This window comes from Heterocephalus glaber, unplaced genomic scaffold (genome assembly GCF_053883595.1).
Source record: "Heterocephalus glaber isolate CG9 unplaced genomic scaffold, H.glaber_assembly_v1.0 deba00001724, whole genome shotgun sequence".
In the NCBI taxonomy this organism is placed as follows: Eukaryota; Metazoa; Chordata; class Mammalia; order Rodentia; family Bathyergidae; genus Heterocephalus; species Heterocephalus glaber.
Window position 1 is genome coordinate 11392157 of NW_028258435.1, and position 26720 is coordinate 11418876.

A 26720-nucleotide genomic window follows, 5' to 3' on the forward strand; every position below is an offset into this window, starting at 1 on the left:
CAGAATACAGTGTCAATTTTTTACCCCATGGAACGTGTGGCTGACTACCCTGTGGCTCACTTCCTCTTTTTAGCATCCAGTGTGTGTCACTATTCCAGCCAGTCATGGGATTTTCAGAATACAGGACATTTTACCCTGAGGATGTTTACTTTTCCATCTTTTAAATTCCTGGTGATGCAGGCCTGTAATCCCTCCAAGTCAGGAGGAAGACTTGGGAGGCAAATAAAAGGGAGGCAGCACCAGCAACTCAGTGAGACCCTGTCTCAATAGAGATGAAAGTTCTGGAGATCTGGTCACTGCTTTGGTTCTCCTAGGTTCACTCCACAGGATTAAATTTATTTTAATGTAAATCATTGCACGTAAGCCTTTGACTTTTAGTCACTTAACATATAAAAGTCTAAGCCAGATGTGATGGTGCATTCCTCCAGTCCCAGCATCAGGAGAAGCTAAGACAAGATGATCTTGGTTTTGAAGTCAGTGGGGGGCATCTTGGGTTGCTGTTTTAGCAAACTATGTAAGAGCTCTCTTTATATCTGCATGTTAAGTTTCAAGAAAGAAATAAGTTCAAGTTAAAACATAAACCTGTGTTAGGACATAAAAAATAGCAATGGCAAATCAGGCAATATTATTTTCATGGAACATATTTGTAGAGCAAACATAAACCTTCATCATAGATTTAAACATAAATAATGAAATATGAGTTAGTCAGGCATTCCATGTTCTAAACATAGAGACATGAACATTAGTTTGGTCAGTACTTGTACTGGGGAAAGAATTTCACCAGGTACTCTTCAGAAGACTAATACCTGGAATATATAAAGAACTCTAAAAATTATGCACCCCAAATAAAAGACCCAATTGAAAAACCTGGCAAAGGAAATGAGTACACATTTCTCAGAAAATTTTCAGTATTTGTGGCCATTAGAGAGATGCAAATTTAAATATCTTATCACAAAAACAACATCCATCATGGAGAACTCAAAAAAAGTCATGCAAGGAAAAAGGGAAACATTCAGCATCCTTGATGGGAATGTAAACTAGTTCAACCACTGTGGAAGTCAGTGTAGAGAGTACTCAAAAGACTGAAAAATTATAACCCTACTCAATGTAGCTGTTCATCTTGTGGTCATGTGAGTAAATTTCCCAGTGAGATAAAGACATCATAATTCAGTGATACATGCATATTCATTTTTATAGCAGAAATCCATACTCTTGTTTCTGGGTAGCAGGAGTGAGCCCTGCTCTGTCTGCAACAAAATGGCACACGTAACACCAAACATTCTGCTTAATGTAGTAATGCAGATTCCAGCACTCAGGAGACTGAGGCAATAAGATAGCCATGAATTCAAGACCAGCCCAAATTACTCACCGAATCTCTATCTCAATGCAGAAAACCTAAAACACCCTTAAGGCCTCTTCAGTGTATTCTCTTTGATATGTTAATAAATTATAGGTGATATTATATATTTTGTTATGAAACAGGTTCTATGCCAGATTATTTTTCTAGATTACTGGTTAACATAAAGATGATAAGCATGTTAGTGTAGCAAGGGCTTGCTATAATGATCAGTAGATTGGGTATATTTTTATATTTTTATATATTTTTATTTTGAGTATAAATAGTATTTTTATTGCATCCTTTTAGTTATACAATATGGTAACATTCATTATTGGGAATTTGTACCTTTACATGATATATCTTAGTTCTTTTTTTTTCCATTCACCTGCCTTCTGTTCAAACCATGGACCCCTCCCTATTTTTTTAAATTAATTTTATTGGTACATTTTATTGGTACACTTTAGGTATACAATTCGTTTACATTTATCATTGGGTGCTCATACCTGTACATGATGTATCTTGGTTCTTATTTTTTTTCCCCATTATCTGTGTGCCCTTCACCCCCTCTACCCTTCCCTATTTACATAAATTTCATTTCCATTTTTTTTTCTTTTCTCCTAGTTTTTCCTTTCCCTCTTTTCCTTTCCCCTTCCCCTCCCTTCACTTCTTCATCTTTGGACCTTTTTTCCTATTTCAAATTATCAGATATTCATTTTAATCATTTTAACTCTTGTTTACACTATCATTTCGACCCCTCCCTATTTACGAATACTTTGTTTCAATCTTTTCCTTTTCTCATATTTATTCCTTTCCTTTCTCTCCTTTGCCCTGCCCCTCCCACTTCCCCTTACCCTTTGAACCTTTTCTCCCTATTTTATATTATCCATTATATATTTTCATGCTTATTTACCCTTCAATTGCTCATACCAGAGAAACTAACCAGTATTTACACATGTCTATCCCATTTATTTCAATTAAGAGTATGGCTTCATTGTGTGCCCATTTAGCTATAAATGTCTCTAGTTTCTCATTCTTTATGGCTGAGTAGTACTCCATTTTATTTTAAAAGCCTACACATTTTCTTGATCCACTCTCCAGTTGATGGGCAATTAGGCTTTTTCCAAGTTATAGTTATTACACACTGTGATGGTATGAACATAGGTGCACCTATATTGCAGAAGTATATCTTTTAATTCTTTTGAGAAGATACCCACCAATGAACTACCTGGGTCCAATGGGACATCTAATCCTAGTTTTTTGAGGTATCTCCATAACTGTTTCCAAAGTAGTTGCATCAGTCTACCCTCCCACCAACAGTGGAGCAGTGTTCATTTTTCTCCACAGCCTCGCCAGCATTTGTTGTAGGTTGATTTCTTGATAGCAGCTATTCTTTCTTGGGTGAGGTGGAATCTCAGCACTCTTTTCCTTTGCATGTCTCGAATGACCAGTGATGTTGAGCATTTTTTCTTATGTTTATTTACTATTTCTACTTATTTGTTTGAGAAATGTCTATTCATTTCTGATGCCAATTTGTTTTAAAGTTCTTTATATATTCTAGGTAGTACACCTTTATCTAAGGAATAGTTGATGAAAATATTTTGCCACATTGTGAGTTGTCTCTTCATGCTGTTGTTGGTTTCTGTTACTGTGCAGAAGATTTATTATAAGAAGAATTCTGACATTCAGCATTAGGTTATTTGAGCTCACTTTGTTTTCCTCCTTTGACTCTTTGCTGCTATGAATTTCCCTTGTAAGACTGCTGTCATTGTGTCCCATACATTCCAATATGTTGTATTGTTATTGTCATTTAATTATAGAAAATGATTGATTTCTTCTTTTTTTAAATTCTTTTTTTGGTACATTTTAGGTATACAATACATTTACATTTCTCATTGGAAACTTGTACCTTTACATGATGCATCTTGGTTCTTATTTTTTCCCCAATCCCAACCCTCCCTTCACCCCCTCCACCCTTCAATATTTACAAAGACTTTGTTTCCATTTTTTCCATTTCTCATCATTTTTCCTTTCCCTTCTTTCCTTTCCCCTGCCCCTCCCACTTCCCCTACCCCTTTGGACCTTTTCTTCCTCTTTTGCATTATCAATTATCCATTCTAATCACTGGGACATTTTAGGTATACAATATAATGACATTCATCAATGGAAATTTGCAGCTTTACATAATCTCCCTTGGTTCTTATTTTCCCCCCTTCCCCTGCCCTCCCGTCAACCCCTCCTTCCCTCCCTCTTTACAAAGACTTTTTTTCCCGTTTTTCCATTTTCTCATATTAATTCCATTCCCTGCTTTCCTTTCCTCTTCCCCTTCCACTTTCCCTTTGGCCCTTTTCTTCCTATTTCATATTATCTATTATACCTTTTAGTCCTTATTTACACTTTCAGTTTCTCACACCAGAGAAACTATTCGGTATTTATACATGTGTGTCCTATTTATTTCACTTAAGAGTATCGCCTCAATGTGCATCCATTTAGCTTTAAATGTCTCTAGTTTCTCATTTTTTATGGCTGAGTAATGCTCCATTTTATAAAAAAAACACATTTTCTTTATCCAGTCTCCAGTTGATGGGCATTTGGGCTGCTTCCAATTTTAGCTATTACAAACTGTGCTGCTTTGAACATTGGTACACATATATGACTGTGGTATGATTCTTTTAGTTTTTGGGAGAAGATAGCCAGCAGGGGAATGACTGGGTCAAATGGAACTTCCAGTCCTAGTTCTTTGAGGTATCTCCATACTGATTTCCACAGTGGTTGCACCAGTCTACACTCCCACCAGCAGTGGAGCAGTGTTACTCTTTCCCCACAGCCCCACCAGCATTTGGTATTGGTTGATTTCATGATAGCAGCCATTCTTTCTGAAGTGAGGTGGAATCCCAGCTTTGTTTTCATTTGCATCTCTCGAATGACCGTTGATGTTGAACCTTTTTTTCATGTATTTATTTACTATTTTTACTTCTTTGTCTGAGAAATGTGTGTTCATTTCAGATGCCCAATTTTGGATTTTGTCTTTAAATTTGGGAGGTCTGATCATTTTAAGTTCTTTATAGATTTGAAATAATAGGCCTTTGTCTGAGGAAGATCAGGTGAAGATTTTTTCCCACATTGTGTGTTGTCTCTTCACACTGTTGGTGACTTCTCTTGCTGTGCAGAAGCTTTTTTTTTCCTTAAATTCTTTTTTTGGTACAATTTAGGTATACAATAGGTTTACATTTATCACTGGGTGCTTGGACCTGAACGTGATGTATCTTGGTTTTCATATTTTTCCCTCATTACCTGTGTGCCCCTCACCCCTTCCACCCTTCCCTACTTGGATAGACTTTGTTTCCATTGTTTTTCTTTTCTCATAATTTTCCTTTCCCTTCTTTCTTTTCCTCATTCCTTCCCACCACCCCTACCCCTCTGGACCTTTTCCTATTTCAAAGTATCTCTTACTCATTAGTAATCCTTTTCATCCTTATTTACCCTTTCAGTTTCTCACACTAGAGAATCTATTTGGTATTTTCAAATGTGTTTCCTACTTATTTCACTTAAGATTATTGCCTCAATATGCATCCATTTTGTTATAAATGACTCTAGTTTCTCAGTCTTTATGGCTGAGTAGTACTCCATTTTATAAAGTAAAACACATATTCTTTGTCCAGTTTCCAGTTGATGGGCACTTGGGCTGTTTCCAAGCTTTAGCTATTATGAACTGTGCCACTATAAACATGGATCCACATATATCACTGTGGTATGATTCTTTTAATTCTTTTGGGAAGATACCCAGCAGGGTTGTAAGTGGGTCAAATGGGGCTTCCAGCCCTAGTTCTTTGAGGAATTTCCACACTGATTTCCATAGTGGTTGCACCAGTCTGCTTTCCCACCAAAAATGGAAAAGGGTTCCTTTCTCTCCACACCTCTGCCAGCATTTGTTATTGGTTGATTTCTTGATAGCAGCCTCTCTTTCTGGGGTAAGGTGGAATCTCAGTGTTGTTTTCATCTGCATCTCTTGAATGACCAGTAATGTTGAACATGTCTTCATATGTTTATTTGTTGCTTTTAATTATTTGTCTGAGAAATGTCTGTTCTTTTCAGATTCCCATTTTTGAATTGTGTCTTTGAATTTGAGGGTTGTGATTATTTTCAGTTCTTTATATATTCTGGATAACAGTCCTTTTTCTCAGGTACAACTGCTAAAAATTTTTTCCCACATTGTCGGTTGTCTGTTAGCTCTGTTGGTGGTTTCTCTTGGAGTGGAGAAGCTTTCTACTAAGATGAAATCACAGCTGTTGATTCTTTCTGCCAGTTCCTGTGCTATTGAGGTTTGTTCATAAAGTCTTTTCCTATGTCAGCATCTTCAAGAGTTCTACCTAACCTATCTTCCAGCAAGTTTATTGTTTCTGTCTTAATATTCAGATCTGTAATCCACTTTGATCTTAGTTTAGTGCATGGTGATAGGTATGAGTCTAGTTTTAATCTTTGGCAGGTTGAAATCCAGTTTTTCCAACACCATTTGTCCCGTCCCGCGGGTAAGTCAACGGAGACCCTAGAGGGGGAGTGAGAATGACAAGGGACAAGAGACATGAGAGATGGAGACAAGACAGGTTTCTGATCAAGTCTCATTTATTGCGGAAGCTGCTACAGCATATATACCGTAGGGCTAGAGGGGAGGAGCAAGGGGAGGGTACTGGGGCTACTTCCTTGTTGCTGGGTAGACTTGCAGCAGGCCCAGACATGCCCGTAAAAGGCACTCAAGAGTTCTAGTGGGGGGGGGCAAGGCCCCCCACACCATTTATCAAATAGGCTATCTTTCCTCCAATGAGGGTAGTTGGCTCCTATGTCAAAGATGAGGTGGCTGAGTATGTCTGAAGTTGTTTCTGCATCTTCTAATCTATTCCACTGATCCTTGGGTCTGTTTCTTTGCCAGTACCATGCTGTTTTTATCACGGTTGCTTTGCAGTATAGTTTCAAGTTGGAGATTGTGATACCCCCAGCCATGTCTTTGTTCTCTAGAATTGCTTTTGCTATTCTAGGTCTCTTCTGGTTCCAGATGAACTTTTGGATTGTTTTCTCTAGTTCTGTGAAGTATATTGTTGGAATTTCAGTCAGCATTACATTGAATCTATCTACTAGTTTTGGAAGTATGGCCATTTTTACTATATTGGTTCTTCCTACCCAGGAACAAGGCATGTTTTTTAAATTTTCTTATATCCTCCTCGATCTCCTTTTTCAGGATGCTGTAGTTTCCAGTGTAGAGTTCTTTTCCTTTCTTTGTTAGATTGATTCCTAGATATTTCATTTTTTTGGATGCTTTTTTATAAGGAATGGTTTCCCTAATTTCTTTCTCAGTGAGTCTGCTATTTGTGAATAAGAAGGCTATTGTTTTTTCAGTGTTGACCTTGTATCCGGCTACGCTACTGAATCTGTCAATTAAGTCTAGAAGTCTTTTGGTGGAGTTTTTTGGGTCTTCTATGTAAAGTATCATATCATCAGCAAATACTGACAGTTTAACTCCTTCCCTTCCTATCTTTATTCCTTTTATTTCTTTCTCTTTTCTAATTGCTGTGGCTAATGTTTCCAGAACTATATTGAACAGGAGTGGTGATAGTGAGCATCCTTGTCTTGTTCCTTATTTTAGCGTGAAAGTGTTCTGTTTTTGACCATTTAGTATGATGTTGGCTGTTGGTTTTTCATAGATAGCCTTAATCAGGTTGAGATAAAGACCTTCCATGCCAAATTTCTGTAGCGTTTTTATCATGAGTGAGTGTTGGATTTTGTCAAATGCCTTTTCTGCATCTATTGAGATGATCGTATGGTTTTTGTCCTTGACTCTGTTAATATAGTATATTACATTTATTAATTTATGAATATTGAACCGTCCTTGCATCCCTGGGATAAATGGACTTGGTCAGGGTGTATGATCTTCTTGATGACCCTTTGTATTCTGTTTTCCAATATCTTGTTGAGAATTTTTGCATCTATGTTCATTAGGGAGAATGGCCTGTAGTTCTCTTTTGGGGCTGTGTCTTTCCCTTGTTTTGGAATCAAAGTAACACTTGCTTCCCAGAATGAAATTGGAAGTATTGCTTCCCTTTCAATTTTCTTTTTTTTTTGGTATCAGGGATCGAACTCGGGTCCTTGTGCTTTTGAGGGAGGCGCCAGAACCACTGAGCTAAATCCCCAGCCCCCTTTCAATTTTCTTGATGAACTTAAAGAGTAATGGCAATAGGTCTTCTTTAAATGTCCTGTAGAATTCAGCAGTGAAACCATTAAACCTGGGTTGTTTCCTTTGTTGGTAAGTTTTTTACTACATTTTCAATTTCCCTCATTGTAATTGGGGTGATTAGAATTTCTATATCTTCTTCATTTAACTCTGGCAATTCATATGTATCTAGGAATCTGCCCATTTCTTCTGTGTTTTCCATTTTATTAAAGTACAGGTTCTCAAAGTAGGTATTGATGATCCTCTGGATTTGTGCTGGATCTGTTTTGACTTCACCTTTTTCATTCTTAATTGCATGTATTTGTGCTTTTACTTTCTTGTTTTTGGTAAGGTTGGCTAAAGGTTTATCAATTTTATTTATTCTTTCAAAAAACCAGCACTTCGATTCATTGATTTTTTGTATTGTTCTTTTAGTCTCCATTGCATTGATTTCTGCTCTGATCTTTGTAATTTCCTCTCATGTATGAGCTTTTGGATTGTTATTCTCTTCTTTTTCTGGCAGCTTCAGGTCTACATTAGATTATTTATCTGAGTTTTCTCTGTTTTCCTCTTATGGCCATTCACTGCTATGAATTTCCCACGCAGAACTTCTTTCATCGTGTCCCATAGATTCCTGTATGTTGTACTGGCATTTTTATTTATTTGTAGAAATTGTTTAATTTCTTCTTAATTTCTTCTGTGACCCATTGGTTGTTCAAGAGGGTGTTATTCAGTTTCCATGTGTTTGTGGGGGTTTTCCCGTTTCTCATGTTATTGATCTCCAATTTTATTGCATTATGGTCTGATAAAATACAGGGGGTAAACTCAATTCTTTTACATTTACTTAGACATAACGTATGTGCTACCATGTGGTCTATTCTGGAGAATGACCTGTGTGCAGTGGAAAAGAATGTGTATTCCGATTTTCTGGGGTGGAACACTCTGTAAGCATCTATTAAGTCCAATTGTTCAATAGCTTGGTTCAGTTATAGAATTTCCTTGCTAACTTTTTGTCTAGATGATCTGTCTATTTGTGATAGTGGGGTATTGAGGTCCCCCACTACAATTGTGTTAGTGCTTATTTGGTTTCTCATGTCCATTAATATTTGTTTTGTATAGTTGGGGGCATTCGTATTTGGTGCATATATATTTAGGATTGTCATCTCTTCCTCTTGGATGGTTCCCTTCACAAGGGTGTAGTGACCATCTTTGTCTCTCTTAATTAGCTTTGGCTTGAAATCTACTTTTTCTGCAAATAAGATTGCTACCCCTGCTTTTTTCTGGGTTCCTGTGGTGTGGAGAACTGTTTTCTATCCTTTTACTTTTAGTCTATGGGTTTCTTTTTGACTTAGGTGTGTTTCTTGTATACAGCATAGTGTTGGATTTTGCTTCTTAATCCATTCTGCCAGTCTGTTTCTTTTGATTGGTGAATTGAGGCCATTAACATTGATGGTTATAAAAAAATGATAGTTATAATTGATAGATATTGATTCATCCTTGTCATGAGGTTTTGCTTTTGTTGGCTCTTTATTTCTCCCCCCTCCTCCCTTTTGCTTTAGTGTCTTACCTTGCCTGGTGGTTTTCCTCTGTTGGGCCTCATGAAGTTGTGACCTTCATTGTCTTTTTCTAGCATATTGTTTAGAATTGATTGTAGTGCTAGTTTGGTGTTCATGAAATTTCTCAGGTGTTCTGTGTCATGGAAGTGTCTAATTTCCCCATCAATTTTGAAAGATAATTTTGCAGGATACAACAGTCTGGGTTGGAAGTTATTTTCTTTTAGTGCTTTAAATACTTCACTCCAGGCTCTTCTTGGCTTGAGGGTTTGTGTTGAGAAGTCTGCTGTGATTCTGATGGGCTTTCCTTTGTAGGTGATTTGTTTCTTTTCTCTAACTGCTTGTAGGATTTTGTTCTTCTGTTGGGTTTCTGGGATCTTGACTATTATATGTCTAGATGCAGATTTTTTTTGATCATGGCTAGTTGGGGTTCTATATGCCTCACTTTTCTGTATGTGCAATTCTCTACCTCTGTCTGGGAAGTTTTCCAGTATTATTTCTGTCAATGGTTTTTTATGTCAATTGTACTTTCTCCTGTTTTTTCATGGACTCCTATCTGTCTTATGTTATTCTTCTTTGCATCATCTAGCAGCTGTTGGATTGATTTCTTGTGATCCCTTACTATTTTTAAGAAATTTCTGTTTTCATAGTCTTTCACTGCAATCCTGTCTTCTATATCTGATATCTGATATTCGATATTCTATCTTCAGATTCCCTTAATCTGCTGTGAATACTTTCAATGGAGTTTGTAATCTCCTGAATATCTGTTTGAATCTGTTTCATGGATTCCATTTCTTTCTTATGCTGGGTATTCATGGCTTCCAGCATGTTTCTGAGATCATCTATTTTTTTTTTTATCTGTTTCTGTTCTAGAGCTTCTAATCATGTCTTTCACTCTGCTCACCATCTCTGCAGATATCTGGGAGATTATTTCTGCTTTGAATTTTTCTAGAACCTCATTCATCTGTTTTGTTACTTCCTGTGCTCTCAGTTCAGGGTGACTATGTGATTGGTTATTGGACTTTTCCACCTCATTTCCCCCAGGGACCCTTGGTGGGGTGGAAGTCTGAGTTTGTGCCTTGCTTAAGTGTCTTCTCATATTTGTTTTTGCTACTGTCCTTGGTTTAAATCCTGGGTTGATACTTTGGAATTGCTTATTGTATTTTTGTTGCTTATAATTAGAACACTTATGGAATGATTACTTCTCAGAGGTGACTTCCAAATATAACTGTCCTTTAAGTTTTGAGTCTGTAATGATTCTGAAGCTATCTCATTTTCATTATACTAGGAAGAATCACTGACAAGATCAATAACAACACCTTACCCAAGTGATATAATGAGCAACACCATTGCATCAAATACATCTTAGAAAATGACATTTTGTAGTAGTTATTAATCTGTCACCTTTAACTTTGTGAATTAAATCAAGGTTGAGGACCAACCCAACATATGATTATAGTGAGTAAACTCTTCAATATGACACTTTACGCTTCGGGATGGGGATTTAGAAGCAGTTGAGGAGGGAGGGACAGGTAGTTAGAAGGATGGGGAAAGTTAATGGTGAGGCCAGAGGAAACAGGTGAGAAGGAAAAAGCAAATAAGGAAAAAATAAAGAACTCTGAATGAGGGCCAGAACAGGGACAAAAAGGGAAATGAACAATATCAGACAGCAAAAGAGTGAGTGTAAGAGAGAGAGAGTAATGAAAGAGAAAAGAAAGAAGAAAAAAAGAGAAAAACAAAAATTTGCAAAGAGTAGGAGAGAAAAAAATTAAAGATAAGAGGGAAGAAAAAGAAAAGAGGAAAAAGAAACCAATAATACTAATTTTAGAAATAAAAAATAGAAATAAAAATGTAGGGCCTCTTTCAGGGTTTGTCTCTGTTGTCACAATGGACAACGTGGTTAGCAGTGTGCAGATATGCCAATGAGTCTCAGCAAGTCAGTCTCAGACCCGTGAAATTCGAGCAGATTTCTGGCTGCAAGTCCCAAGCTGAGCTTCCTGATCTCCTGTAGGGTTGAACTCTGCAAGGTTGTACTGCAGGTTCTAGCTGCCCTTCCCCTGAAGATAGTCCTGATTCTGGTGGGAGGTGATGATCACTCCGACTTTCCCAGTACAGTGAACTGGTGGTCTGGTGTCCTCTGTGTTTTTGTAGCATGGAACCAGGTGTCAGTACAGCCAAGAGGCCAGAGGAGGCGGGGGTGGGGTGGGGGGCTGGCGGGCAGGATGGGCAAGTTGAGCATGGGCGGGCCGTATTCTCTTGAATGTATCTTTGTTACCCAATTTCCCCAGCACAGTCAAATCAGATGCAGACACTGCCCTCTCTGAGAGGTTCATTCCCAAAGCTCTTTCTAGATATCAAGAGGCTATGCATATAGGGCTGCCCTTTACTGATGAAAACCATTCCAGCCTGGACCCTGCAGCTCTGCAGAGGATCCCAGCCCTGGACACCCAGGTGTTCCCACTCAGTGAACAGGACTCGGCACAGATGGCTCACTACGGATTTTTGACTGAGTTGGGTTTTACTGTTGCAATTATGAAAGGCAAATTATTTGGAACAAATGGTATGGAATGGGGAAGTGGACGTGAGTGAGATAAACACGATATATGTGACAGCTTCCTGAGCAGGATGTCTCTATCTTTGCAGGTGTCGAGGGTGAAGTGCTGCTGATGGAGTCCAGGGAAGGCTTGCTGGAGCCTGAGGGATCCCTGAAACTCTCCTGTGCAGCCTCAGGATTCACTTTCAGTAGCTATGGCTTGCACTGGGTCCACCAGGCTCTAGGGAAGGGGCTGGAGTAGATCTCATTCAATAGCTATGATAGTAGTTAAATTAAGTATGCAGACTCCATGAAGGGTCAATTCACCATCTCAAGAGACAACACCAAGAACACACTGTATGTGCAAATGAATAGTCTGAGGGGGACAGGGCCGTGTATTATTGTGCAAGAGACACAGTGAAGGGACATCTGTGTGAGCCCAGACAAAACTCCTGGCTGAGGAACTCAGAACCAGCAGGTGGTGCTGTGTTCCATGGAGAAGCAGTTAGGGCCCCAGGAGCAGGTGCAGAAAAGGAAGCTGGCAAATGAGGGCTTCCTGTTGGCCTCTGGGGTTTTCTCTCTGTCTTAATATCATGTGACCTGTGGAGATCCCAAAATACAGAGCTGAATGGACACCTAGAAGGTGGGGTCTAGTTTGATGAAAAACAACATAACAATGATAAACTGGTTGAAAGACTGAAGGTTCACTGGGAATTAGTGTTTTAGTCATTATCATAAGGTTTCCTCTAGTACACGATTCTGCAGAGATTTAAATACTCTAAGCACCCTTTCATAGTAAGTGAATAGAATGCAGAATATGAGCTTTGTTTATTGTGGCATCCTGATTAAGACTTCGATAGACTTCAGAACATTTTGTAGAATATGTTAGGAAGTGTATTATCATTAGGAGCATCCTGAGAGAGAAGAACTGGAGTCAGTTCTGTAACTCTTAACACATCTCTCAGTTCTCTTCACTGAAGCATTTCTGTGAAATTCTACTCTCTTCTGCCTCTGTTTGGTTTTTCACAGGTTCATGTCCCATGACTCTTTAATCTCTCTTCTTAGGTCAGTTTTTCTCTCTGCCTCCATTAATTTCTCATAGGAAATAATTCAACATTTGATATTATTTTATCTAAAACCTATGCATACTTTTAACATGACTCCCAAAGTGAGTTGCTTTGGTCTATGTTCATCTGGCTTTGGATTGAAATATTACCTTATAATGAAAAGATTTGTCTCATTTCTAACATCCTTAAACGTATGCTGTGGTCTTAGCACAGGGAGTATTGTAGAATAAATGCTTGAGAGCTATATCAAATGTGATAGGATTAGACTAAACAGGGATAATTGTTTCATTTGACAAAGCAAAGATATGCTACATGATCTGTATACATATACCCTTGATGTGTTCATATCCTGAATATTTCACAATGCAAAAATGAGACACAGCAAAACATGTGTCCAAATGAACAAAGCTGTCTCCAAATTCATGCTGATGTCCGCAATTAAAGATCATGGTACCTACACAGCAAAAGACCACAATTTACTGCCACATCAGAGGTGCTGTCAATTGGGAAGCAAGAACTGCACTTTTCCATGAGAGCCCATATGTCAGATCATTTTCTCCTAATTCACCTCAGTTTTTCTTCCTGTTGGTTAAATGAGGTTGACCAAATTACTACTTTGAGGTATGAGATGACATTAGGTCTTTTTTGGGATTTGAATATTTACAAAGAACCAACTCCTGAGTTGGTGGAAAATGATATCATTTATCTCCACTGAGACATTGTCTTAGTTAATTTATTGTTGCTGGAACACAACAACTGAAACCCTCAACTGAAAGAAGGAAAGTTTTGCTTTGGCTCACAGTTTCTAGAAATTTCCATCCATTAGCTCAAAGCCAGGGTGGCCTAGCAAAGGATCATCACAAAGGACAAAGAGCTCATAGCATGGAAAGAAAGGAGCCAGAGGGGATCAAGCGAGGAGGAGAAGTTATAGCCTTTTGGGCCACACCCACAGTGACCCACTTCTCATGAGGCTTCACCCCCAAACATCATATCAGTGGTAAAACACATTGGTGGACTAATTCAGTGGTAAGTATCATCCACCTTTGATCCAGTTGCCTCCTGTCCTTTTCACCGAATAGAATGCCCAGGGAAAGTAACAGTAGTTTGATTTTAAAGATTGTGTACCAATTCTCTATCATTATCAAGTCATTCGATGTTATCCTGCATGAACAATAAGAATTAGGTGTTTTAGGAGCCTCCTTGGTGCTTTCTGTTTTGCACCTCACTCCATAGCTTAACCTGAGCCCTTGATGTTTATGCTGTCTGGCCTCTGTGTACCTGAATTATAAATAAAGGATACAGTAATAGGCAGTAATTTTTTTATTGATCAGAAACTTTCAGCTCTCTCAGGGCTTTTACAGATTTTTCCTGCTGTGAGAATATATACATGAAGTGTGTTCTGTTTCCCAAAAAATCCTTAGGCATGGCTGCATAGACCTATTGGAATCTTACAGTAATTGAAGAAAATACCCCTGTTATTCCATTTACAATCTGCTTTCACCCTGAAAGGTGCTGAAACAATTTCCTGGGCTTCTACAGGCACAAGAGGAATTATTTTCTCAGAGCCCTCATGTTCCATCATGATCTACAGTCAGAATATGTTTAATGATGTCCTCTCTCTGTAGTCAGCATATTCACATGCCTTTGGTTCAAGCTACCTTCTCTGCCATGTGTTCTTTTAACACTATGTGGCCAGTTTCTTTCTGCCCTTCAAACTACTCCAAGTAAAATGCCATCTTGTAAACTAAACCAGTGAGATTCACGCTACCTATGTTATGTTCTCACAAATCTTGTCCTTTTAAATTTTTTTCTCATATTGCCACCACTGTGAGCTTCATGCACATTTGATTTGGAAACATTATACATGCTGAGAGACAGGAATGACTATGAACAAAGTTCCTCTGTGCCATCAGCTTCTCGTGGTTCAAATTGAGAAATTCTCTTACACTAAGCATGACAGATTGAATAAAGTGTGAGTAGGTAAGCTAGGTGTCCATAGATATTTATTAATGTTAATTCCATGGCAGGGACTGAGAAGACATCTGGAAGTGGTGATATTTAAATAAGACCTGAAACAATTATATTTATAATTTGGGTAAAGTGCTGACATGGAGAATCAGTATTCAAATAGAAGAGAAAGCGTGTGCATTTCTGGGTATGTGCAGAGGGAAGTGTCATGTTGTTACACTGTGTCCACCTATTTGGGGTTATTATAGTGTATTCCCAGAAAGTGTTGCTGTATACAACTTCACATCATTGCTATCTATTCTCCACATCATGGCTATCTATTCTCCATGCTTTCTTCTAAGTTACCACCAAGAAGTGGAAATGGTAGTTAAGAAGGAAGCCTTCATCACTTTGCAAAATACTGTGCAACAGGATTTCAGGAGTCTGTAGCCATGTGCTTGTTTTCAGGATGAGTTCATGGCCAGATGTACTGGGTTATTTCTGCCTATATGGATTGTAGAGGGAAAATGTCATTCTGAAATGCAAAAAAAATGTTGGAGTCAGACTGAAGTATGTGCACATGAAGGAAATCTGTTTAGAATATTCACAGAGAAAAACTGTATAGTTTTATGAGGAAAGAACTGATATATTTTAAAGTTTATTGAGAACAGCTAGTAGGAATTTTATTAACTGTATTGTTGCTGTTGTTGTTCTTGTATCAGGGAAAAATACCTGATATATAAAGTATAAGAAGAAGGGATTTATTTGGTCTCATTATTTCACAGATTGCAACCTTAACTTGACTGCTTCTAATACAGAAATATCATGATAAATAGAAATAAAGACTGAGGATACCTACTTTTAGAGACCCAGGATCCAGAGAGAAGACAAAGAGGCTGAGTGAAAATGGCCAGAGCCCACATTTTGTCCCTTATGTCACACTATCATGACCTAACCAGACGCTCCAAGAAGTGTGCTTTACTAATAGTCTGTACATCTGTCTAACCAAAATGTTATTAGCATGAGTGAATGTATTACCTGACTCCATGTAATTATTTTCTAGGAATATTAAAGTTGAAAGTTGGAGAATTTCAGCCTGTGCTGAGACACAAGAGGGCATGGGAAGTCTAAAGTCCTTGTGTATTCCAGCCTCATCATGAGGAAGTGATCAGGTGGCTCAAATGTGGGGCTGTTTCTGGAATCTTTCTGGCCTTTGTGTTTGGAAAATGTGTATCTTGAGAATTCAAGTATTTTTATGATCATGGAAAAAGTATAAAGCTTGTCGGAGGGAGTTGGAATGCTTGCATTTCTTTCATCTTTACTGTTTTGCACAATATTGCTATCATGCAACTCTATTTTCTTCATTTACACAATAATTATATTCTTCTTAGGGGCCACATATTTATTTTCATGGATGAAAATGAGTAGATTGAGACACACTTTGAAAATCATGGCAATGAATCCTACTGCCTGATTCTCAACAATGGGCTCTCTCTTTATTCCATTTTGTCCACTGCTGGCCTGAGCTCATGATGTTTTCTGACATCAGAGGATCGACTCTTCCATAGGACACTGAATCTGGAACCTCCTGGGCACATTTGCCAGCCATCTGCAGGAAGAGTGCACTGAATCCATTAGGAAAACTATGGGAGCTTTGAAAAAATAAAGAAATAAGGATCCTCACACTCAAAATGAGCATATGCTGTGAGCATAAAATTTACAGGATTTTCCCGCAGACAATTAAATAATATGTGAAATTAAGGAAACAAGTAAAATAGAAGTAAATGAAAATCCACAACTGAATTTTATTTTCTATCAAAAATTTTCATCAAATCAGAAAATAGCTACCTTTGGTGAGCTCATGCTGCTAGTGGAAAATAGATGGTATTAATTAAGAAGTTTAGAGTGGATGCAGTGCCACACACCTGTGATCTAAGCTATTTGGGAGGTTGCAGCATGAGGATCACAAGTTGTAGGCCAGCCTGGGAAACAGTGACATGCTTTAGTGGCTAAGAAGTAGAGAGAGATCAAGGGAGGAGCCAGCAGAAGAGATAAACCCTTGCAAGCCATGTCTGTGGTTGGAGGAACTTCATTGGGGATATCTAGGTAGAAACCATAACATTTCATTCTTGACTGTCAGAAGACTCATGTCCATCCCTTTATGCAAAATTGGTTTAGTTTTTTTTTTTTGGAATTTGCTAAAGTCCTTTCATCTTCAACATTGCTAAAAAGTCCAAGTTCAAAGTCTCCATTGAAATTTAAGGCAAAATGTTATGTGTGACACATTGAAAAAATCAAAAAGAAAGTTAAACTCTAGAAATACAAAGGCATTTGGTAAACATTCCCAATCTAAATGGGAGGAAACATAGGATAGAAGTGAATTGAGTCAAAACAAGACCAAAACACAGCAGGACAAACATTAAATCCTGTGGCCCATTGTCAAGCACTTTTGCGAGATGGGAACTCCAAAGACCTTAGGCAGCCCTACCTAAGGTAGGGCTTAGGCACTGCTGGTGGTTGCAGCTCTGTTGACTTTTCTTTTGAGCTGTCTTTGATCACACTTTGCAGCTTTCCTTGGATCTTTCACATTACTGGGTTCTTCAAGTACTTGAGTACTCCAGTGTGCTTTTGACTTCAAACTCAGAGCTTCACATCCTGCCAGCTTGATGGCACACCACCTGACCTCCCAGGTCTTCTTCTGAAAGCTGAGAGAAAGCCTTCCTGAACCCAAAAGCTTGATAGTCTTCATCCCTGTACAACCAGAACCATGTGGATCTTACCAATAGTAGCTGTCTGATAGTGCAGTAGCAGGGTTCCTTCAATAGTTACTGAACCATTGTTTTAGTGCCCTTGGTTTCCATTCACCTTTGGGAGCAAGATTCTCTGAGATGCTCTTTTCACATAATACCCTTTCACTTCAGTAACTTTGAACCTGAGAAGGATCAGATCTTGCTAGTTGCTGAGGTGCCTTCAAGACATCTTTCCTATTATCCTGTTTTAAATTACTTGACTTCGTTTGACTTCTTTTGTTGTTTTTTGACACAGGATTTTGCTCTGTACTTCTGGCTGAGCTAGAAGTCACTATGTAGCCCAGGCTGGCCTCACACTCACAAACATCCTCCTGACTCAGCTTCTTGAGTGAGGAGATTATAGGCATACACCACTATACCTGTCATTTGGCCTCATTCTTATCTTAATCTCTTCAGCAACCAAATTGACTTCTACTCTTACTTTTTAAAAATTAATTGTATTGGTCCATTTTAGGTATACACTACAATGACATTCATCATTGGGGATTTGCACCTTTACATAATCCATCTTGGTTCTTATTTTTTTTCCCATTCCCCTGCCCTCCCTTCAACCCCTCCACCACTCTCTATCTACAAAGACTTTGTTTCCTTTTTTTATATTCTCATATTAGTTCCATTCCCTTGTTTCTTTCCCCCTACCTCTCCCATTTCCCTTCCCCTTTGCACCTTTACTCCCTATTTCACAAGATTTATTACACCTTTTAGTCCTTGTTTACACTTTCAGGTTCTCACATTAGAGAAACTATTCGGTATTTACCCATGTGTGTCCTATTGATTTCACTTGTGTCACCTCAATGTGCATCCATTTAGCTACAAATGTCTCTAGTTTCTCATTCTTTATGGCTGAGCAATACTCCATTTTATATAAAAAAAATTTTTTTCTTTATTCAGTCACCACCAGCATTTCTTATTGGTAGATTTCATGATGGAAGCCATTCTTTCTGGGGGGAGTAGGAATCTGAGTGTTGTTGTCATTTGCATCTCTTGAATGACTAATAATGCTGAACATTTTTTCATATGTTTATTTGCTGTTTCTACTTCTTTGTCTGAGAAATGTCTGTTCATTGCAGATGCCCATTGTTGCGTTGAATTTTGAAATTTGGGAGGTTTGATTTTTTTTAAGTTCTTTGTAGATACTAGATAGTACCTCTTTGTCTGAAGGACAGCTGGTGAAAAAATTTTCCCACATTGAGGGTTGTATCTTCACATTGTTGGTAATTTCTCCTGCTGTGCAGAAGCTTTTTACTAAGATGAGATCCCACTTCTTGATTGTGTATGTTAGTTCACAGGCAACTGAGGTTTTGTTCATAAAAATCTCTTCCTACACCAATGTCTTCCAGAGTTCTTCCCAACCTCTCTTCCAGCCAGTTTAGTGTTTCTGCTTTAATTCTTAGGTCTTCAAGGCATTTCAATTTTAGTTTAGTGCATGGTGAGAGATATAGGTCTAGTTTTAATGTTTGGCAAGTTGAAACCCAATTTTTCCAGCACCATTTATTAAAGAGGCTATATTTCCTCCAGTGAGGGTATTTGGCTCCTTTGTCAAAGATGAGGTGGCTGAGTGTGTCTGGAGTTGTTTCTGCATCTTCTAATCTGTTCCACTCATCCTCAGATCTGTTTCTTTGACAGTACCATGCTGTTTTTATCACAGTAGACTTGGAGTATAGTTTCAAGTTGGGGATAGTGATACCCCATACCTTGTATTTATTGCCTAGTGTTGCTTTTTTATTCTAGGTCTCTCTTTTTATTTTTTTTGCATTTCCTCCTGTTTCCAGGAAGGAACTTTTATTTCCCTCACCACAGAGGTGAGAAGTCCCACCCAGAGCAGGAGACATTCTGCTTTTCATTCCGTGACCTTATTTGTATTCTTCTGCAAGAGGAGGGCTAACTAACCCATTAGTCACACAGAATCCAGAACATTCATTGGGCTGAGATCTTATCAGACTCGTGGCCAAGTGCATGAGATGGGGCTAAGGTTAACTATGTCCTGATAAGTCAGGGTCTATTCTCAAACCTGGTGGAGAAATCTCACTTGAAGTCAGTATGAAGCCCCACTGTAAATCTATTTTTAGTTCTAAGGACAAGGACATTCAGAGTCAAACCCAAGGCAGACCCTACTTCACTAGTTACCTTAGGAAATGATATCAGTGAATTCTCCAGCCTGACTTCCAGAGGCATCCCAGTGCTCAGGAAAAGCCTGGTCTGTTTTGGTTTTACTCTGTGTTTTGTCATGATGTGGGGATCACACCCAGGACTTCATGCATGCTGGGCAAGCCTCAGGCCCACAGTCCTTCAGTCTTAATCAAAGACACTTGGTCTTAAATCAACACTACAGACATTTTTGTATTCTCATCTTATAATAGGGTCACGTGTCTCACTTTTCTAGTTCTCAAAGTATGTGGTTTCCTTTTTACATATATACACAAACACTTTTAGACATAAATACCAAAATCTCAGGAGAATCAGATGGGAAGACAAATTTAAACAGCTAAGAGCATGGAAGAAAAGGCCAGTCACCAGACTTTACAAATGGTCATCTGAACTTCTCTGGTCTCAACTTGACATAGCATTCAAAATGTCCTATGTACACGGTCCACAAGGTCTTCCTTTGGGAGTCTGAGGAAATCAATAGCCATACTTGTCATTCAGATGGGTTCTGCCATGTCCACTTTGATCTAGGTTTCTTTGCTCCAAATGAATTTTTGGATTGTTTTCACCACTTCTGTGAAGTATGCTACTTGAATTTCAATTGAGATTCCATTGAATCTATATGGCAGTTTTGGAAGTATGGCCATTTTCATCATGTTGATTCTTCCTACCCAGGAGCAAGGGATGTCTTGCCATTTTCTGAAATTCTCTTCAATCTCTTTTTTCAGAGTGCTATAATTTTCAGAATAGAGGTATTTGATTTATTTTCTTAGGTTCATTCCTAGGTATTTCAGTTTTTTTGGATGCTATTGTGGAACGAATTGATTGCCCCATTTCTCTCTCAGTGAGTCTGTTTTTTGTGTACAGAAAAGCTATTGGCTTTTCTGTGTTGAACTTGTATGGAGCTACTTTAAGGAATTTGGTTATTAAGTCTAGAAGACTTTTGGTGGCGTTCTTAGGGTCTTCGATATAGAGTATCAGGTCATCTGCAAATAATGACAATTTGACTTATTCATTTCCAATTTTTATTCCTTCTATTTCTTTCTCTTGTCTAATTGCTGTGGCTAATGTTTCCAAAACTATATTGAACAGGAGTGGTGATAGTGGACATCCTTGTCTTGTTCCTGATTTTAGTGTGAAGGATTTCAGTTTGTGACCATTTAGTATGATATTGGCTGTTGGTTTTTCATAGATGGCTTTTATCAGATTGAGGTAGAGTCCAACTATTCCAATTTTTTGTAAGGTTTTTTATATAAAATGCATGTTGGATATTATAAAATGCTTTTCTTGCATCTACTGAAATGATTGTATTGTTTTGTCCCTGGTTCTATTAATATAGTGTATTACATTTATTGATTTGTGTATGTTGAACCATCCCTGCGTCCCTGGGATAAATCCCACTTGGTCAGGGTGTATGATCTTCTTGATGATCTTCTGCATTCTATTTGCCATTATCTTATTAAGGATTTTTGCATCTATGTTCATTAGTGAGATTGGCCTATAGTTCTCTTTTTTGGTTGAGCCTTTCTCTGCTTTGGGGTTCAAGGTGATGCTTCCTTCCAGGAAGGAATATGGGAGAATTGCTTCCATTTCTATTTTATTGAAGAGTTTAAACAGTAGTGGCAGTAGCTCCTCTCTAAATGCCTTGTAGAATTCCATAGTGAAACCATCAGGACCCGGGCTTTTCTTAGTTGGTAAGTTTTTAATTACATTTTCCATTTTATTGATTGATAATGGATTGTTTCAAATTTTTACGTCTTCATTCAATTTTGGTGATTCATACGTATCTAGGAATCCATTTCTTCTGTGCTTTCCATCTTATTGGCATATAGGTTCTGGAAGTAGCTATTGATGATCCTCTGGATTTCTGCTGCGTCCATTGTAATTTCACTCTTTTCACTCCTAATTGCATGGATTTGAGCCTTTTCTTTCCTTTTTTTGATAAGTTTGAATAAGGGTGTGTCAATTTTGTTTATTCTTTCAAAGAACCAACTCTTGGCTTCATTGATTTTCTGTGTCATTCTCTTAAGTCTCCAATGCATTGATTTCTGCCCTGATCTTCGTAATTTCCTCCCTTCTATGAGTTTGGGTATGTCCTGCTCTTTTTTTTCTAGAAGTTTGAGGATTAGCATCCCATTGTGTAATTGAGCTCACTCTGTTTTCCTAGTAGGAGTATTCACTGCTATCAATTTTGCTTGCAAGATTACTTTCATTGTGTCCCATAGATTCAGATACGTTGTATTGTCATTGTCATTTAATGTAGGAACTGATTTCTTTTTTAATTTCCTCTTTGACCCCTTTGTTATTCAGAAGTGTGTTGTGCAGTTTCCATGTGTTTATGAAATTTTTGCGGTTTCTTTTGCTATTGACCTCCAATTTCCTTGCACTATGTTCTGACAATATACAGGGGATAACTTCAGTTCCTTTGCACTTACTTAAACATGTTCTATGACCAAGTATGTGGTCTATCTTAGAGAATGAGCCATGTGCAGCTGAAAAGAATGTGTATTCTGATTTTGTGGGGTGAAATACTCTGGAAACATCGTTAAGTTCATTAGTGCTTATAAGATTTTTTATGTCCGTTAGTATTTGTTTTATATAGTTGGGCAAACTATTGTTTGGTGCATATATATATTAATGATTGTCATCCCTTCCTCTTGGATTGTTCCCTTTACAAGGATGTAGTGTCCTTCTTTGTCTCTCTTAACCACTGTTTGTTTCAAATCCATTTGATATACAAAGAGGATAGCTACTCTTGCTTTTTATCAGGTTGCTGTCACGTGTAGTATTGTTTTCCACCCTTTAACTTTCAGTTTATGAGACTCTTTTTGAATTAAGTTTGTTTCCTGTATGGAACATATTGTTGGATCTTCCTTCTTGACCCATTCTGCCAGTCTATTTCTTTTGATTTGTGAATTGAGTCCATTAATCTTGATGGTTATAGCTGGTACAATTTGACTTATCATTGTCATGAATTTTTCTTTTTGTTGGATTCTGCCCTTTTGCATTTAATTTCATGTCATGCCTGATGGATTCATTTTGCTGGACTTCCTGTCAATGTGATCCTCATTGTCTTTTCCTAGGATATTGCCTAAAATTTTTTGGAGCGCTGCTTTGGTATTCATGAAGTTCCTAAGGTGCTCTTTGTCATGAAAGAATCTTATTTCTCTATCAATTTTGAAAGATATTTTTGCAGAGTATATCAATCTGGGTGTGAGACTGTTTTCCTTTAGCACTTCAGATAAGTCACTCCAGGCTCTTCTTGCCTTGAGGGTTTGTGTTGAGAAATCTGCTGTGATTCTGATGGGGCTTTCCTTTGTGTGTGATTTGTTTCTTTTCTCTAACTGCTTGTAGAATTTTGTTCTTTTGTTGGGTTTCTGGAATCTTAACTATTATATGCCTATGTGTAAATTTTTTCTGATCATGGCTAGTTGCAGTCCTATAGGCCTCAGTTATACTACGTCAAGTTCTTTCCCCCTATTTAGGAAGTTTTCTGCCATCACTTCTGTGAACAGTTCTTTTATGTCATCTGCACTCTCTCCTGTTTCTTCATTGACTCCAATCACTCTGATGTTATTCTTTTCATCATCTAGCAGCTTCTGGATTAATTTCTCATGGTCCCTTACTATTTTTAAGAAATTTTTCTTTTCCTGGTTACTAATCTCAATCCTACCTTCTATGTCTGATGTTCTATCCTCACATTCTGTTTTTCTGCTATGTACACATTCAGTGCAGTTTTAATTTCCTGGAAATCTGTTTCCATCTATTTTATGTGTTCCATTTGGTTCCTATGTTGGGATTCCATCATGTTCCTCAGCTCCACTACTTTTTTTAATCTGTGTCTGCTCTAGATTTATAAATCATGTCTTGTACTATGCACACAATCTCTACTTTTAGCTGAGAAATTATTTCTGATTTCATTCTTTCCAGGTCCTCTTTCATTGCCAGTTCAGGGAGTCCAGGTGTTTGAGTATCAGATTGTTCCATCTTGTTGCCATTTGGGGTTCCCTTAGGTGACCTGGAAGTCTGATTTTGGGACACATTTATGTGTCTTCTCATTTCAACAGATGCAAACTGCTGTGTCTTTTTTGAGGCAATTTTTTGCTCACCCAGTGGTCTTGAATTCTCAGCAAGCCACCAAGGACCCTTTCCTCTGCTGCCCACCAGTACACCAGTTCCAGGGTTCAGAGTCATGACCTTATAGGTCCCTGAGCTGACCTGTTGTCTCTGCAGTCTTCTCAATGGGGCCTGAGCACACTTGGGATGCTATCTAGGCTTGCCTCTCATTGGGGCTGGTATGTAGCTGTTGTCTGGGAGGGCCTTTGGTTGGGGGCTGTGTGCCCCAGTTTCTGTTGTCTGCACAGGCTTTGGCTAGGGTCTGCTTGCACTTATTAGTGGTATCCAGGTGAACTTCTGGATATTGCTTGTGAGCCCATACAGGTCTTCTCAGGAAGATCCCTGGCTGTGGCTAACGGTATGCCGAGCCTCTGGCTGAAACCCTTTTGCCTGTGTATCCCTATTTTAGGCAGACCTTTGGGATTGGTGGGTGTACCAAGCCTCTAGGGTTGGGGCAGAGCCCTGGCTTGGACCTGATCAAAACAGTGCTGTTCTGGGCCACACCTTTGCTCCCCGGGATCTGCCTGCACTTAGGGATGGAAAGGCAGGCCTCAGCTGGGAGCCCATGTGCCTATGCAGCTCCTCTCTGGGCAGGCTCCTGGCCTGGGGGTATGTCTGTTCTTGATTTTCAATGGAGAGCTGGCTAAAAGGCCCCAAGTATTCCATGCCACATGAAATTTCCTGAGCCTAATCTTTTCAATCTTCATTTCTATTAACATTCAGGTTTTCTGAGCTTTTACCAGAATCTCCCACAGGCTTTGTTTTTGCATTCTAAAACTGTTTCACCAGCTGAGTTCTTCAAACCTTCCCAAACAGCACCTTTCAAAGCCTTCTGATCCACAGGGTTAGGTATAATCACAAAAATTGCCACACTTTTCTGGTACTAAAATCTTGGTTAATTTTCTCTTGATTTAGACATAATACCAGATTCTTGCAATTTAAAGGAGAAGAGATTCATTTTGTCACACAGCTTGTAGAGCCTCAAGTCCATAGACTTTTGGCTCCAAGGCAGGACAACATGAGAGAGGGGCATGGCAGAAGAATCCATGCTCATGTTATGGTGGCCAAGGAGCAGAGACATCAAGGGAGGAGGAGAGTGGGAGATAAGATCATCCAAGCCACTCTTGTGAGTGCTAAAATTTTTTGGAGACATCTAGATATAGACATAAAAGTACCCATCCCAATTTCTCTGATATTTCAGTGGTCACATTTGTCCTCCTTCACATATTTGTCATTTCTTTAAATCTACTCCCTTAGATCTTTATGTACCCATTTCATTTCATTGCAAGCAATATTAATAATCATTCCAAGTTTGATGGTGCAAGTTTCATGGCTTGAAACACTACTCTAAGCCCATGTATACTTCTTCCTGGTACACATGGAATGTGGCAGCATCCATTCAGCATCAGGCACACTGCCTCCACAACATGGGTATCTCCACCCTGCATTCTGCCAGAGTCCTAGACACAGTTCCCACATAGCACAATAGGCCAGTCCTCTGCCCAGTAAAGGAGCAAAGGTCTGCCTGTTTTTCTCTGTACTCTGGATGCCCATGAGACACTAGCCAGAGTCCTGCAAACATAGGCCTGCATGAATTTTCCCGTGTTAAAATTGAGTACATCAGAACTCCTCTGGGGATTCTTAGTCAACATGAGCCTCTTCCTGGTATCAGGGGACTGTGGCATGGACACTGGCAAATCCATTCAGTAACTAACATTGGTCCCCAACCAGCATGAATCCACAACATGAGCCTCAGAACCAAGGCCTCACATATTCCCTAGCCCAGTACCCATCATGGACAGCTGTCAGAAATGGCATTGCAGAGAGAGGTCCGCTTGAACTGAGTAACCACCATACAAACTCATAGGCTATCAAGAGAAGCAAAGGGGAATGTGACTTGGAAGATTAAAGACTACTGGACCTCGAGGACAATACTCTTCTGGAAACACAGGAACTCTTTTCTCTTTCTTTTTTTTTCTTCCCCAATCAATTCACACACACCCTTTTTTCCTCCTCCATTGGTACATTTTTTATTTTTTACTATTTTTTTGGAGATTGGAGTTTTATCACCCTGACTTTTTCAAATATTAGTTTGTTTTATTTGATTTAATAGGCCCTTCTTTGCTCACCTTTTCTCTTTTAACTTGTCCCCCTAGTAGTTTTTCTTATTTTACTTTTATCTAGTTTATTCTCCACTCTCTTTTATTTAACATGTTCTTGGTTTCCCTTCTCTGTAACTTTCCCAGTTTGTCTTCTCTGTTACTACCAGTAATTTCCCTTTACTCTTTCACAGAACCTTCTACCAAAATCTTACCACATACTTCACATCTTCCTTGGTTTATTTTTCATAATTTATTTCTTTTCTCTTTTTTCTTCATTCTTGCCTCCTTGTACCATTTACCTTTACAAATCTGTAGGTAGTTGATTTTAGCTTACTATGGCTGAATACTGCTTAACAGTAAAATTGCTGTACTGAGCAGATATTTAGTGTACATAATTTTCTGGTTTGTTTTAGATCTTGATACATAACTATGAATTTCATGCCTATGGTTGAAGATGGCAGTATTGGTCATTATAGTGTGTCATTTTCCAGTTTGTGCTTGATGCTACTACTATTATTATTATTATTATTATTATTATTATTGATTGTATTAGTTTAGCTAAGGTGACATAGTTGTTGTCAATTGATCAATTGATCTTGCTTGTATGCCAATATCTAGATTGTCTGGGAGTCATAAAGAGTACTGAAGTCCAGTACTATTCAACTGAGTGCTAGGGCAAACAGGCTGCAAATTATAATCACTAATAAGTAGAGGAGGTAGGATCTTGTGACAGACTCAAAGGTCAAAAGCCTGCTATGCCTAGAAGACATCCCTGAAAAGAAGTCATTGCCTGAAGAGGTCTTGTTACTAGTAATGAAATCACATATCATAAGCAATTTACAAGACTTCATACAGAAAACAAATTTAAGAAAAAAAAATAAAACATGGGAGCAAAATTCACCTGAAAAT

General features: G+C 38.5%; 1 protein-coding gene across 2 annotated transcripts in view; it reads left to right on the top strand.

The window, feature by feature from the left end:
* Positions 1 to 15936, top strand: part of LOC101700100 (zinc finger protein 670-like) — a 30716-nt gene extending 14780 nt beyond the window's left edge. The window contains exon 5 of one of the 2 annotated variants that reach the window (XM_087199603.1): positions 11735 to 15401. In XM_087199603.1, coding sequence (XP_087055729.1) covers positions 11735 to 11886 — 152 coding nt within the window. In that variant the 3' untranslated portion in view covers positions 11887 to 15401. Of the gene's footprint in view, positions 1 to 11734; positions 15402 to 15423 lie in introns of those variants that run through there. The other variant, XM_087199604.1, reaches the window with a different exon arrangement.
* Positions 15937 to 26720: the final 10784 nt, after the last annotated feature.